Source organism: Impatiens glandulifera, chromosome 1 (assembly GCF_907164915.1).
Source record: "Impatiens glandulifera chromosome 1, dImpGla2.1, whole genome shotgun sequence".
Taxonomy (NCBI): domain Eukaryota; kingdom Viridiplantae; phylum Streptophyta; class Magnoliopsida; order Ericales; family Balsaminaceae; genus Impatiens; species Impatiens glandulifera.
Window position 1 is genome coordinate 147061164 of NC_061862.1, and position 15279 is coordinate 147076442.

Consider the following 15279-nt stretch of genomic DNA (forward strand, 5'->3'; position numbering starts at 1 on the left):
GATATTCCAACAAAATGTGACAATCATGACTCTTTAATCCCGAAAGCTTTTTCTCTTCCAAATTTACACAACCCCCGATATTTGAGCAGAACCCATCAGGCAACTTGAGATCTTTCAAGAAGTTACAAAGACGTATTTTATTTTCGGATGTCAAAGTGAAAGGCGCTTCTGGATAATGAACAACTCCTTCATCATTTATAGGATGTAACCATGATTTTATGCCTAAGAGTTCTAAGTCTTTACGGGCTTTAGAACCATCCTTAGTCTTCTCTTTCACATTCATTATTGTTCCCAACACGCTATCACAGATATTTTTCTCAATATGCATCACATCCAAATTATGTCTCAACAATAACGATTTCCAATAAGGCAGACGGAAGAAAATGCTAAGTTTGTTCCAATTGTCTCCCCGCGTTTCATGATATATCTTGGTTCTCTTGCTCATATCCGCACTAAGAATGATGTCTTCTAGGTCTTGTGCTTGCTCATAACTTTCTTGCCCCGTTAACAATCTAGGGGATCTCTATAATCAGTTCGACCATCAAACGACTCTTTATCCCTTCTGTATTTGTGCTTCGGTGGAAGGAAGCGTCTATGACCCAAGTAACATTGTTTGGAACCATGAACCAATCGAAGAGATACTGTGTCGTTGTTACAACAAGGACAAGCGAATTTACCTTTCGTACTCCAGCCTGAGAAATTCGCGTATGCGGGAAAGTCGTTAGTGGTCCACAACAACGCAGCTCGCATATTAAAGTATTGCGAGGTGTGTGCATCAAACGTTCTCACTCATGTTTGCCACAGTTCATGCAACTCTTCGATCAATGGCTGGAGAAATATGTCAATTGCATCTCCTGGACTCTTTGGACCCGGAATTAACATAGATAAAATGAAATTGCTAGAATCCATGCAAGTCGTGGGTGACACATTATAAGGGACGAGAATTACCGGCCAAACACTGTATGATTTTTTCCCATTTGCAAATGGTTGAAACCCATCGCTTGATAAACCAAGTCTTACGTTTCGAGATTCTGAAGCAAAATCTGTATAATTTTCATCAAACGTCTTCCAAGTTAAGGAATCAGCGGGGTGTCTCAACGTATCAATGTAACTTCTTCCTTCTTTATGCCATCTCATCATTGGAGCCGTTTTTGAGGACATGTATAGTCTTTGCAGTCTTGGTATTAAAGGGAAATATCTCAACACCTTTTTTGGAATGAATTTCCCGTTTTGCTTCTCCCGAACTGTCCCACTTGTTTGGTCGACTTTCCATCTTGAAAGACCGCAAACTCTGCAAGAATCTTCATTTATGTCGTCCTTCCAAAATAGCATACAGTTGTTCTTACATGCGTCTATCTTGTCATATTTAAGCCCGATATCAGTAATGAATTTTTTACTTTCGTAGTATGAGTTTGGCAATTGAGCGTCAATCGGTAATATGTAGTCTTTAAGCAGACGCAACAACATATCGAACGAAGAATTCGTCCATTGACATACATTTTTTATGTGAAGTAGTTTCAGTAGTGCCGATGATTTTGTTATTCGAGCACCTTCATACAATGGCCGTTTGGAATCATCAAGCAATTTATAAAATCTTTGCGCATCTTCGACTGGTTCATCGTTGCTCGGGACGTCATTAACGTTGGGGAACATATCGTTTATAAATTCGTGCATATAACGTTCTTCGTTGACCTGTTCATTAACTGTATTATTCATCTCCTGTCTCGGATCGTTGAATTCTGGCACGGCATCCTCCGACTGATCATCGTCGTCATCATCATCGTAGTCATCGGCATCTTCATCGACATCTTCATTAACCACTTGAGTAGTACGTCTCTTTTCTCCATGAAAATACCAATACTCATAATGAATATTTATTCCATAAACGGTGAGGTGAGTCTTCACTTCGTCTATTTCTATAAACGGCGTGTTCAAGTATTTCACGCAGGGACATTTCACGGTTTGTCGGGATGTATTCCTAACAGCATACTCGAGGAATTTGTCAACACCTTCCTCGTAATCTGGATGATCTCGACGTAAGGTCATCCAGCTTTTATCGGGTACTTCCATATTTCTAATAAAATGGAAAACAACCCGCATTATTATTTACTTAAATTTGTCTAAATTAACTAGCCTTACATAATGTTAACATAATTTCTAACTAATCTATCATTATCCAACCAAAATTCAATTTAATCTAATATTATAACCAAAATTCCACATAAACAAACAATAATAAAACCTAACATAAATCTAACTTAAATCTAACATACATATATTTTAACATTATTTCATTCATACACATTTCAAAACCTATTTCAATTATAATTCAACATTATTTCATTCATACACATTTCAAACATAATCTAACATAATCTAACATAAATCAAACATAATACCTAATCTAACATACTTCAAATCTAACATAAATCTAACATGAAACTAACCTAACCATATAATAAACCAACAAGAACTAACCTTGCACAAACAGAGCGACGAAGAAGAGCAGCGGATGTAGATCGACGGGCGGGCAGCGGGCGGCTGAAATTCCTAATCCAAACCTAATAACAATAACCAACATTAATATAACCAAATATTCAAACCAATAAATCTAACCAAATCAAACTTCAATCTAACCCAAATCAAAATTTTAACCTAAAATTCTAACCTAAACTTCAATCATATCTAACCTAAATCAAACCTCAATTAAACAACAATCAAACCAACAAACATTCAACCAAACATATATCAAATCAATCCAAGAAAATAATCAATCCAAAACCTAAACTAACCAAAATCAAACCAAACATATATCAAATCAATCCAAGAAAATAATCAATCCAAAACCTAAACTAACCAAAATCAAACATATTTTCAACCTAATCTAACATTATCTAACAAAATCATACAACCAAACTCAATATAACCTAAAACCAAATCCAACAACCAATTACAAAAAACAAATCCAATAACATAATCCAAAATCAAACTAATATCACCTAAACTAACCAAAATCAACCTAATTGCAAAAATCTAATAATATAACCTAATTTCAAAAATCTAACAATAATCTAACCTAATCTGAAAAATCTAACAAGAATCTAAAATTAATCTAACCTAATTGCAACAATCTAACACTAATCTAACCTACTTTCAAAATAAATAATAAACTAACCTTGCAGGGCGGCGGCGGCGGCGGCAGAGATTCTTCAAGTTTCGGCGGCGGCAGAGGGCGATTCTTCAAAAGCTTCGGTGGTCTTCGGCAGGGCGGCGGCGCAAGGTCTTCGGCAGGGCGGCGGCGCGGCGTCTTGTTCGTCGGGGAGAGAGAAGAGTGCGGCGGAGATGAGAGGAGAAGAGAGAAATGAAATCGGGAAAAAGAAGAGGAAGATGCGCGATTTTTTAATTTTATGATCTAATTTCCGAGAGTTTTATAGAAAACTCTCGGTTTTACCCTTATTAAAAACCGAGAGTTGTATATAAAACTCTCGGTTTTGACCCTCATTAAAACCCGAGAGTTTCATGTATAACTCTCGGTTTTTAATGTTTAAATTCCGAGAGTTTTAATATAACTCTCGGTTTTTGATTTTTTAATACATTTTTACAATTAAATTTAAATTCACAAAAAAGAGAGGCTTTTGTAAACCTGTCGTTTTTTATGCATATTTCCGAAAGTTGTATATTTAACTTTCGGTTTTACAACATGACAAATTGTAAAATTATTTAGATTCTCACTTTCTAATAACGTTGAACAACATTAATTTAACACATTTGATATCCTTAAAATATTTCCCAATCCATATGATCAAACATTACACAAATACATAGGATAATCAAACATAAACATTCATATACACTTCTCTATATAATCAAACACATTCATAAACATTTTAACATTAAAGACAATCTAAAATTTTAAAATAAAAACACACACTTGATTATATTACTTAGGAGTCTAGATTGGAAGGTGGAAAACCAATTAATTTAACAATTTTGTGAAATGATAATTCCGAAAGTTATATAATTAACTTTCGGAAATATCGATCAAAACCGAAGGGTTTATATAAAACCCTCGTTCTTGAGAAATGTAAAACCCGAAAATATATATAAGACTTTCGGTTTTGATGGTTATTTCTGAAAGTTAATTATATAACTTTCGGAATTAGCACTTGACAAATTGTTAAATTTTTTGGTTTTTCACCTTCTAATGACTTTTAACAACATTAATTTAACACATTTGATGTCTTTAAAATATTGCACAATCCATATGATCAAACATTACATACATTCATAAGATAATCAAACATGAACATTCATATAGACTTCTCTATAATAATCAAACACAATCATAAATATTTGAACATGAAACACAATATTAATTTTTAAAATACAACACAAAATTGATTATATTAGTTAGAAGTTAAGATTGGCGGGTTAAAAACAAAATTATGTAACAAACTATTTAGTGTTAAAACCGAAAGTTATAAAATTAACTTTCGGTTTTGATGTGTATTTGCGAAGGTTCTAAATATACCTCTCGGTCTTGACCATGATCAGAAGTTTTTCAAACAGGGGTCAAAACTGAAGGTTTATGTGAAAACCTTCGGTTTTTACCCTTCCCCATACTTAGAAAAAATTAGATTTTTTTAAAGAGGGGTAAAAACCGAAGGTTTATGTGAAAACCATCGGTTTTTACCCTTCCCCATACTTAGAAAAAAATTAGATTTTTTTAAACAGGGGGTCAAAACCGAAGGTTTATGTGAAAACCCTCGGTTTTTAACCTTCCCCATACTTAGAAAAAAATTAGATTTTTTTAAAGAGGGGTCAAAACCGAAGGTTTATGTGAAAACCCTCGGTTTTTACCCTTCCCCATACTTAGAAAAAAATTAGATTTTTTCAAACAGGGGGTCAAAACCGAAGGTTTATGTGAAAACCCTCGGTTTTTAACCTTCCCCATACTTAGAAAAAAATTAGATTTTTTTAAAGAGGGGTCAAAACCGAAGGTTTATGTGAAAACCCTCGGTTTTTACCCTTCCCCATACTTAGAAAAAAATTAGATTTTTTCAAATAGGTGTTCAAAACCGAAGGTTTATGTGAAAACCCTCGGTTTTTAACCTTCCCCATACTTAGAAAAAAAATAGATTTTTTTAAAGAGGGGTCAAAACCGAAGGTTTATGTGAAAACCCTCGGTTTTTACCCTTCCCCATACTTAGAAAAAAATTAGATTTTTCAAACAGGGGGTCAAAACCGAAGGTTTATGTGAAAACCCTCGGTTTTTAACCTTCCCCAAAAATTAGAAAAAAAAACCGTATCGCCAAAACCGAAGGTTTATTTGAAAACCTTCGGTTTTTACCTAAAGATTTAAAAAAATGGGTGAAAACCGAAGGTTTTCAAATAAACCTTCGGTTTTGGCGATACGTTTTTTTTTTTAAAAAAAGGTGAAAAGTCAACAAAAACAAAATTATTTAACAACATATTAAACCAAACCAAACCAAACCAAACCAAACATAATAACAATAATTCATAAATATTAAAACATAACGCATAAAAATATTAATTGTCATAAACCCATAATAAATCTAGAAATTAATTATTAGATGGGGTGGAAGGAGGGGGTGGTTGATTCAGTCGACTCCTCAACAATACAAGTTCCTGTTCGAGATTCTCTAATCTCTGAGACATTTCGGCCCGGTTCGCTTTGATTTCACTGAGCAAACGACCTCTTTCCGCATCCCTTAATCGGATTTGTTCCATTTCCAGCGTGCCGCAATTTCTGATTGTGTTATCAGATTCTGGTAACACGGATGCAGTTTCTCCGGTGTACGCCGAAGTCTCTTCCATGTCGAATCATCCATATCCTAAATGCATTTCAGATATATGTATATATATATATATATATATATATATATTAATCAAACAAAATAACGTAAACTAACATAAATCTAGATCTATAATATATATATATAAACTTAAGAAATCTAAATCTTACAATAAACAAAACAAAAAAAAAACCAAAATCAAACAAATTACCTGAAGAGAGAAGAAGAACCCGCGGCTTGGAGGAGGTAGGCGGCGGCGGCGAAAGAGAGAGAAAGGAGAAATGAGTGGAATGAAAAAGAAAAGGGTTAAGGTTTGTATTTATAGAGGTTGATGCCGAAGGTTTTCATAAAACTTTCGGTTTTGATATTAGTCAAAACCGAGGGTTTATTAAAGACCCTTCGGAAAAAACCATAACCAAATTTAGAATTTTTTTTAATGAGCAAAACCGAAGGTTCTTTGTAAAACTTTCGGAAATGAAATTTTCAAAAAAGGCAAAACCGAAGGTTCTTTGAATAACCTTCGCAATTAAAAAACTAGGGATTTCAAAACCGAAGGTTTTTATAAAAACCTTCGCAATTAACCCACATCCAACACTTAGAATTTTTTTGGGTTTTTTGGGAAGGTAAAAACCGAAAGTTCTTTGTAGAACTTTCGGAAATAATTAATAAACCCGAAGGTTTTACACCCCTTTCGGAATCTATTTTTAATCCCGAAGGATTTGTTCCTCTCGGGAGTATTTAGGAGAGGTTTACAAAACCTTCGGGAAAAACCGTCGGTAAAGGTCCTTTTTTTACCAGTGTTTATATATTATCATTCTTCCATAGTGAATAATAGTTTACTATTGTTTTTTTTTAATATTATTCACAACTCGTTTGCAAACAAACATATTTTTCAAAAGATAAAACTTCTTTCTTTTTAATATATATATTTTTTTAATTCTCATGTTTTTAATTGGTATAATCGTCAATTTAAGTATATATATAATATTTATAATTGAATTTATGTATGTTTGATTAAATGTAGAATTTTGATAATTTATCATGTTATAACTTTTTCATTATACTCTAACTCTTTAATTGTTCGATTAAATGTATACTTAAATTTTTTTAATGTTTTTCGATCTTACATTTTAATTGTTTGATAAAATATTCAATCTTGAAAATTGTATATATGTATATAAAAAATGGAACATAAATCTCCTACAAAGAAATGAAAGATATTGATATATTCATTCTTTAAAAAATGATATCGTCAAATTAGTAAAAGTTCTCCATCTGCGGCCTCTACAATCCAAAATCAATCTAGTGAAAGTCTTCAAATTTTTTCTTTTAACAACGAACATAATTAATCTTCTAATTCTATTAAACGAGATCCGGGAAAAAGAAAACACATATGTGAATATGTGTTAATGTACGAGATGAGATACGTCGTTCTTATTTAAATATGGGGCCTTATCAACCAAATATGTTGGAGTATCCGAGTACAAAATTTGGAAGTCAAAATCGTCGGTTTAATAAAAGATGGTTCGATCCATTTCATTGGTTGGAGTATTCACCTTCAACAAATAAGGCATTTTGTTTCTATTGTTTTCACAAAAAGATAGTTCGATTCCATTCACCTTCAACAAATAATCGAGGTGATAACCCAAATATGCAAAATTGTCATATGAGCCGCCTCAATTCAAACTTCTCAGTAACTATTAAAAGACTTGTGCATCGAACCATCTTTGTTGTGAAAACAATATAAACAAAATGCCTTATTTATTGAAGGTGAATACTCCAACCAATGAAATTGATCGACCCATCTTTTATTAAACTGACAATTTTGACTTCCAAATTCCGTACTCGAATACTCTAACATATTTGGTTGATAAGGCCTCATATTTAAATGAGAACGACGTATCTCATCTCGTACATTAACATCATATTCACATATGTGTTTTCTTTTTCCCGGATCTCGTTCAATAGAATTAGAAGATTAATTATGTTCGTTGTTAAAGAAGAAATTTGAAGACTTTCACTAAATTGATTTTGGATTATAGAGGCCACAGATGGAGACGATCTCTTTTTTTAAAAGAATAAAGATATCAATTTTTTTCTTTCTTTGAATCAGATTAATGTTCCATTTTTATATGCCTATACACAATTTTCAAGATTGAATATTTTATCAAACAATTAGAATATAATCGAAAAAATATTTAAAAAAAATCCAAGTAAACATTTAATTGAACTGCTAAAGATTTAGAGTACAATGAAAATACTTAAATTGACGATTATACCAATTAAAAACATGAGAATTAGAAGAAAAAAATATAAAAAGAAAGGAATTTTACCTTTTAAAAGAATATGTTTGTTCGCAAACGAATTGTGGAGAATATTAAAAAGAAAACCAATAGTGAAACTATAGAAGAAAGATGATATATAAAATAATTAAAATATATATACTAATATACTTAATATACTTGGGAAGATATGGATTTTTAATTTTATTTGATATATATAATATAATATATAATATAATATTTTCTATTTAAAAAAATAATTAATTAATATTTTTTTAAGGGGTGGATTATATATAATATTTTTTATTTAAAAAAATAATTAATTAATATTTTTTTAAGGGGCGGACTTAAGCCCACGTCAGTCCCTTAGTGTGTTTGTGGTCTATATATTTAATTCGTTAGAATTATATAATTAAAGTACTAAAAAAATAATTATTAAAAGAGCAACACGTATGGGTTCGGGAAAGGATCCCCGAATATTGGGTTGTTGTTGTTAAAGGTGTATATTTCGATTACCACTTAAAATACATAAATTCATAATTTTAAATGTAATAGTATTTAAAATAAAAAATAAATAAATAAATCTCAATAAAAAATAAAAAAATTATTTAAATAAATAATTGGGTCAATTATTATATTATAGTTTCTTTCAATATAAAATGGTGTGCACTTGTTAAAATAATTCTAAAATATAATTTCTTATTAATTTTAAGAATTATCCATATACATAAAATTTATATTTATTTTATTTTTCAGCATATTTATTTATTTTTTTAAACTTTTTCTTATTTATTTATTTTTTCAGTTTATATATTTAAAAACAATTTTTTAAATAATATAATTACTTTTTTTTTTGTTAACAATAATATAAATTATTAATTATTTTTAACAATAATAACATAATATTTTATATAAAAAATTTATTTAATGATTTTAAAATATAGTAATAAAATTAATTATTTATGATTTTAAATTTTAATATATATATATATTATAATGGATTTATTATATATGAATTTATATATATAAATAAATTTTAAATATTAATATAAAAAAATAAAAAAAAATATTTATATTAAATATATTAGATTTTCATTTTAATATTTTAAATATTTGTTAAATAATTTGTATTAAAATAGCATAACACAAATTACTTTTTATCATAAAATATCTTAATTTTTTAATAAAATATAATTATATATATTTGCCTAAAGTATTATTAAATTTAATTTTAAATACAAAAATGATTAATTATCCATTATTTAAATAACATGAATCCAGCCAACTATATCACAAGGGCAAATTGATAAATATAAAGGAAACAAAGGGGCATTTTGGTCATCTCAGATAACAAACTGAGGGCATTTCCGTCATTAGATAGTTGCGTTAAGTGAACGGTATAATAGTTTGTCTGTGTGAGTTCACATTAGTTTGGGTCCCACTCAGTTGGGAGGGCCCCATTGTCCTTTCCATTTTCAAAAAGACACGTGGTCGGTCTGTTTCTGTCGTTATCTATATTTTCAGGTCAAGTACAGTTTGTAACGCGGCGCCCGGTGGATGGTGAAAACAAAATGACAAAGAGGCCTCTAAACTTATGGATAAAAGTTATTTAAACCCCTTACATGTCTCGGTATAGAAAAATTATATCATACTGTTATTTTTTATATAAAGAATATTAACTGTATATAAGCACCTTAAACTTTTAATTGAAAAATATTTCTTTGCTTTGTAATTAATTTGATGAGATTAAAGTTTATTTTTACAAATAAATTTTGACTAGAATTTAATATGAAGTTTTTGATAAATTTTTATTTTATAAAGTTGAACTACTTAAGTTATATATAACTTAAGACATATTAACTTATCAAATAGTGTTCTACTAAAATTCAATACAAAATAAATAAATTATTATTTAATTATATATTAGTTTTAAATATAATTCATTTGACTAACTTAAATAATTTTTCTTTTTATCTATCCTATCTAATATCTCAATTTTCATTCAAGTTAAAAATACTATAAACAAAATGAAGTAATGTTATATTAATGAGAGTCATATTAACTTAAAATATATAGAGAGAGAGGGTTTATTTTAATTTAAATTATGATGATTTAGATTATATTTGACAACACAATATAATAATTATAAAAAACTTAATCTAAAAAGTAATTTAGATAATGATTGAGAAATACAAAATTAATTTATAACAAATAAAACAAAATACCACAATAATGTAGGTCATTATCCAAAATAAAATTATTTTTAAATATGAGTAGTAACAAAATGACATTTTCAAATAAGTTATTACTTATAAATTAATGGTTAAATATTTTTTAATTATATAAATTGATTATTATATTAATCTTTAATGTGACCACAAGGGATTAAGCATATGGTCTGCAAACACACTTAACAATTTAACCAATTGCAGAATTTGTCGTATAACGGGTTTGAACTCAAGACCTCTCAAGAAAGTTGGGGATATTCAAATTTTGTTGTCGTTAGACTACAAGATATATAATAACCTTTATTAATTTGTTCTTTAGATTTTCTTTACTTGTGATTTGAGAAGAGGTTACAATTAAAAGAGTGATTAATTAAAAATAAATATTTTAATAATATTAATTATGATTTTAATTAAAATTACCTCTCATAATTTGATAATTATGAATCATTAACAAATTGGATTGTGAGTAATGAGCTGGAGATGGGCTAATACTAAAGAATGAGTGTACGGAAAGTAAGCAAAAGTTGCAAACGTGTACTTGAACAATAACTTACTGTTAATTAAATTATTAAGTGATTAATTAATTTATTATTATAATTATTATTTTAAAAAGTATAACTTAATAAGATAAGTTTAGGGTTTGTGTATCTAACAAAAGGGTAATCTTTTTTATAACTTTGTTAATAAGATTTAACTAAATATATATTCTTTTCATATTTTTGTTTACTTATGATTCATTGTTTTGTTAATGAATTTTTTTGCTCTTATATAGTTTAAATTTATATCCGTTTATATATTATTACACATTAAATTTTTATCTTTGTAACAAGATTAATTATTTCACTTTAAGGCCTTTGGCCTATTTAAATAATTCAAACAAAATTAATTTCATTTCACTTCCTTCTCTTCCATCGTATTACACAATTTATTAACCAAAATACTAAAATACTTTTTTATTTTAAATTATTATTTTTTTAATTTTATTTATATATATCAATACATTTTAAGTTTTTTTACCAAAAATAATTATTACATACTCAAAATCATTATCAATCGTTATATTTCTCTAGGTTATTCAAATAATCTCAATCCGAATAAGGTCTAATATGTCAATATGATGTCATGCATACTAATTGACATAGTAGACATGTATAACTTTAATTTCGTTTTTTTTAAATATTTTTAAGTCTGGAATCATTTATTCCCTCCTCTATTTGTTGTGAACTATTATTTTTTTTTAATTATGAATTCTCAATTTTAAAATAATTCGATCTAGATTGCTTTGATTGGTTTAATACATTTGTTCATAATGATAATTAATATAATGTTATAATTATGATTAATTTAAATATAAGTATCTCTTACCATCTTTTCCTTAATTGACTCCATACTCTATTTTATATTTTAAAATTTATAATAAATTTATGTTTCAAATAATATAATGTAAATATGTAATAGTTACAAGCATACAAAATAACACACAAAAAGAAAAAGGGAAAAAACAATTGGTATTTCCTTATCAACTAGTTATAGAATTCATATGATTGAAATAATCATTTTTTTTACCATCTTTCATGCTCCCTTTTTTATTTTTATCAAATACTACAGGAAAAAGGGGAATTCTTGCTGTCTGCCATAATATTCCCTTTTTTATTAAAAAGTAATAATTTTAATTTTATTTAGTTTTATTCCATTTACTAAAACATTAACATTAAAGTATATAATATGAAAAATTGTTAATTGATAACATACAACTGTCAATAGCTCTCAATTTAAAAGTTTATTATATAAAAAATGAATTATTTTGATTAAATTATTTGTTGTAAGAGTATTTGAGTTAAATTATTATGTTATTATTGTTATTTTGAAAATTAACACCATCATCATAAATCAACTTTAAAACTTTTGAAGGGAAAATGGAATTTTAATTTTTTTTTGTAATTTTAAATTATTAAAATATATTTTATATTTAATTTTAAAATTTTATAAATATTAAAAAAGTGATAGTTTATTTTTTTTAAAGTAAAAGAATTAATATATTTTTATTGTTGATATAAATAATTTAATTGATTAATAATAAATTATTTAGATTTGTATGATAATATGTTAAAAAAAATTTGTTTTCATTTAATTAAAATAATTTACTTTTAAAGATAAAAAAACTTTAATTTAATCAACCAAGTCAGTGAACTTAAAAATTAACAACGATAAAATTCTGAATAAATTAATGGATAAATATAAGTTTTATTATTATTTTTTAATAATTAGATAAACAACTATGGGAGTATATTGAAATTTTTTAAAAAATTAACTGGTAGTAAAAAAAAATTATCCGAAACTACTCGATTCCTTGCATAGATTCGTCCTAACCAAGTATAATAAAATATATAAGTGTTTAAATAATATAAACAAAATAAATCCTATTTAATGATGATAATATAGAATTAAAATTATGTATCACATACATATATTACCAATAATAATTATAATCTAGTGTTAAGATTATACACATAACTAAACTCAATTAATAAAAACACCTTCTATAATTATAAATTATCTTAATTTTATCCAATTAAAATAAATATATACTTTCCACTTAAGATTTCAAAATAATCAATAAAATTTCCAATTGTTTGCTGTCACGCCATTATATATATATATATATATACCTTCTAAAACTGAAAAAAGATAAATTTCATCTTCTCTCTCTAAATCGTCTTCTTCCCTAAGCCAAACCAGTTGCAGACTTGCAGGTCCGCCATTGATGCCATTTTCTGAGCTCAAAACACTTTAACAATGGCGATCAAGGACACAATTGAAGATTCCGGCGATGTTTTTCCGACGGAATCAACTTTATTCGGTAAATACGAGCTAGGAAAGCTTCTAGGATACGGTGCATTCGCAAAAGTATATCACGCAAGAGAAATTCTCACCGGAAAAAGCGTCGCCATTAAAGCAATCAACAAACAAAGACTTCTCAAAAGCGGTTTAACAGATCAAATTAAACGTGAAGTTTCAATAATGCGTAAGTTACGTCATCCACACATCGTTCGTCTCTTCGAAGTTCTCGCTACAAAGAAGAAGATCTACTTCGTAATGGAATTCGCTAAAGGAGGTGAACTCTTTACTAAACTCTCCAAAGGCCGATTCAGCGAAGAATTAAGCCGTAAGTATTTCCATCAATTGATAACCGCTATAAGTTATTGTCATTCCCATGGCGTATTTCATCGAGATCTGAAACCTGAAAACCTCCTCCTCGATGAGAATTGGAATCTGAAAGTGACTGATTTCGGTTTAAGTGCGGTTAAGGAAGAACAGATTCATTCAGATGGACTTCTTCATACACTTTGTGGTACACCAGCTTATGTAGCACCGGAGATTCTTGCTAAGAATGGATATGATGGAGGTAAGATTGATATATGGTCTTGTGGAGTGATTTTGTTCGTTCTAAACGCGGGTTATCTTCCGTTTAACGAATCTAATTTGATGGTTTTGTATAAGAAGATCTATAATGGCGATTATCGATGTCCAAAATGGATGTCATTCGATTTGAAACGACTAATTTCTCGTCTTCTTGATACAAATCCATGTAGTAGGATAACTCTGAACGAGATTATCAATGATAATTGGTTTAGAAAAGGTTTTAAGAATGTTAAATTTGATGAATTGAGCGTTTGCGATGGCGGTGGCGATTGTGATAGCGATGGGAATAAGTTTTTGAACGCGTTTGATATCATTTCGTATTCGTCTGGGATTGAATTGTCGAGTTTGTTTGGTAAATTGGAAGAGAAGGCTACGTTTGAGCGTTTTGTGTCGAAGATGGCGGCGGATGCGATAATCGCGGAGATTGAGATTGTGGCGATTGAGGAGGGTTTGATTGTTAAGGGTAAGAAGGAATTTAAGGTGAAAGTGGAAGGGCGGGATGGTAAATTGATTGTGGCGGTTGAGATTCATAGGTTGACGGAGGAATTGGTTATGGTTGAAGTTCAAAGGAGGGAAAATGAAGGTGAAAGTGAAAGTGATATTTGGAAAAAGAAGATTAAAGATAGACTTGTTTATAAATTGGATGAACTTGTTGATGGTTAATGAGTTTGTTAAATTATTATTATAAAGAAAAAAAATTAAATTATGAATTCTAGTGTATTCATAAACTTTGTATAGTTGTACTTAATTGGTTTGAACTTTTTTTTTTATAATTTTTAAATAATTCACCACTTTAGCTCATTATTCTTGTATAATAATATTAACATTCTATAAACAAGGGTAAATACTTTTCACAACTTTTTGGCCAAAACTAAAAGGATAAAAAATCAAATTTGAGTCATTTATATTTGAATTTGGGTTATTTGGTTCAATTTAAATTTTAGTCTATCGTCCTACAAATTTGAAGTCTTCTTTTTCTTTTTTCTAATTGGACGTCATCTCATGAGTATCCATCTTTCCTTCGCTCCTTAAATCTTGTAACATAGCTACTCACTGTATAGCTGTTGGCCCATTTTTAACCATAAGAGTTGCTTATAATCGTTGACGTTGATGTGCATAGTCACATTTATTTTTTGTGCTCAACTTATAAGCGAATTTATGATTTAGTTTTGTAGGCATAAAAATTTAACCTACCCCAATTTATAATAATATAATAATATTAAAATAATATTTAAAATAATATTTTAAATTTTAATTCAAAATAATCCAAAGAGGGGTTACGATCAAATTGGGGCTAAATATTGTGATAATTAAATCATAATTAAAAAAATTAAATCAAAACTAAAAATAATTTAAGATTAAAATATTATATTTATTTTACCCAAAGTAAACCCAAGTTGAAATCATCTAATTATGATTTTAAATATAATTTATGCCTTAAAACAATTAAATAAATACCCTAAAATAAATGAACATAATAAAATTTTTTTATTATGTTGTCAAAAATATTTTTGTGTATTAATTTGGTGA

General features: G+C 28.4%; 1 protein-coding gene across 1 annotated transcript; it reads left to right on the plus strand.

Annotated features, from left to right (window-relative positions):
- The first annotated feature begins 13022 nt into the window (after positions 1-13022).
- On the plus strand, positions 13023-14513 carry LOC124914190 (CBL-interacting serine/threonine-protein kinase 14-like). Its single transcript, XM_047454692.1, has one exon. It carries the CDS (start codon positions 13123-13125, stop codon positions 14410-14412), a length of 1290 nt encoding a protein of 429 aa, XP_047310648.1. The 5' UTR covers positions 13023-13122; the 3' UTR covers positions 14413-14513.
- Positions 14514-15279: the final 766 nt, after the last annotated feature.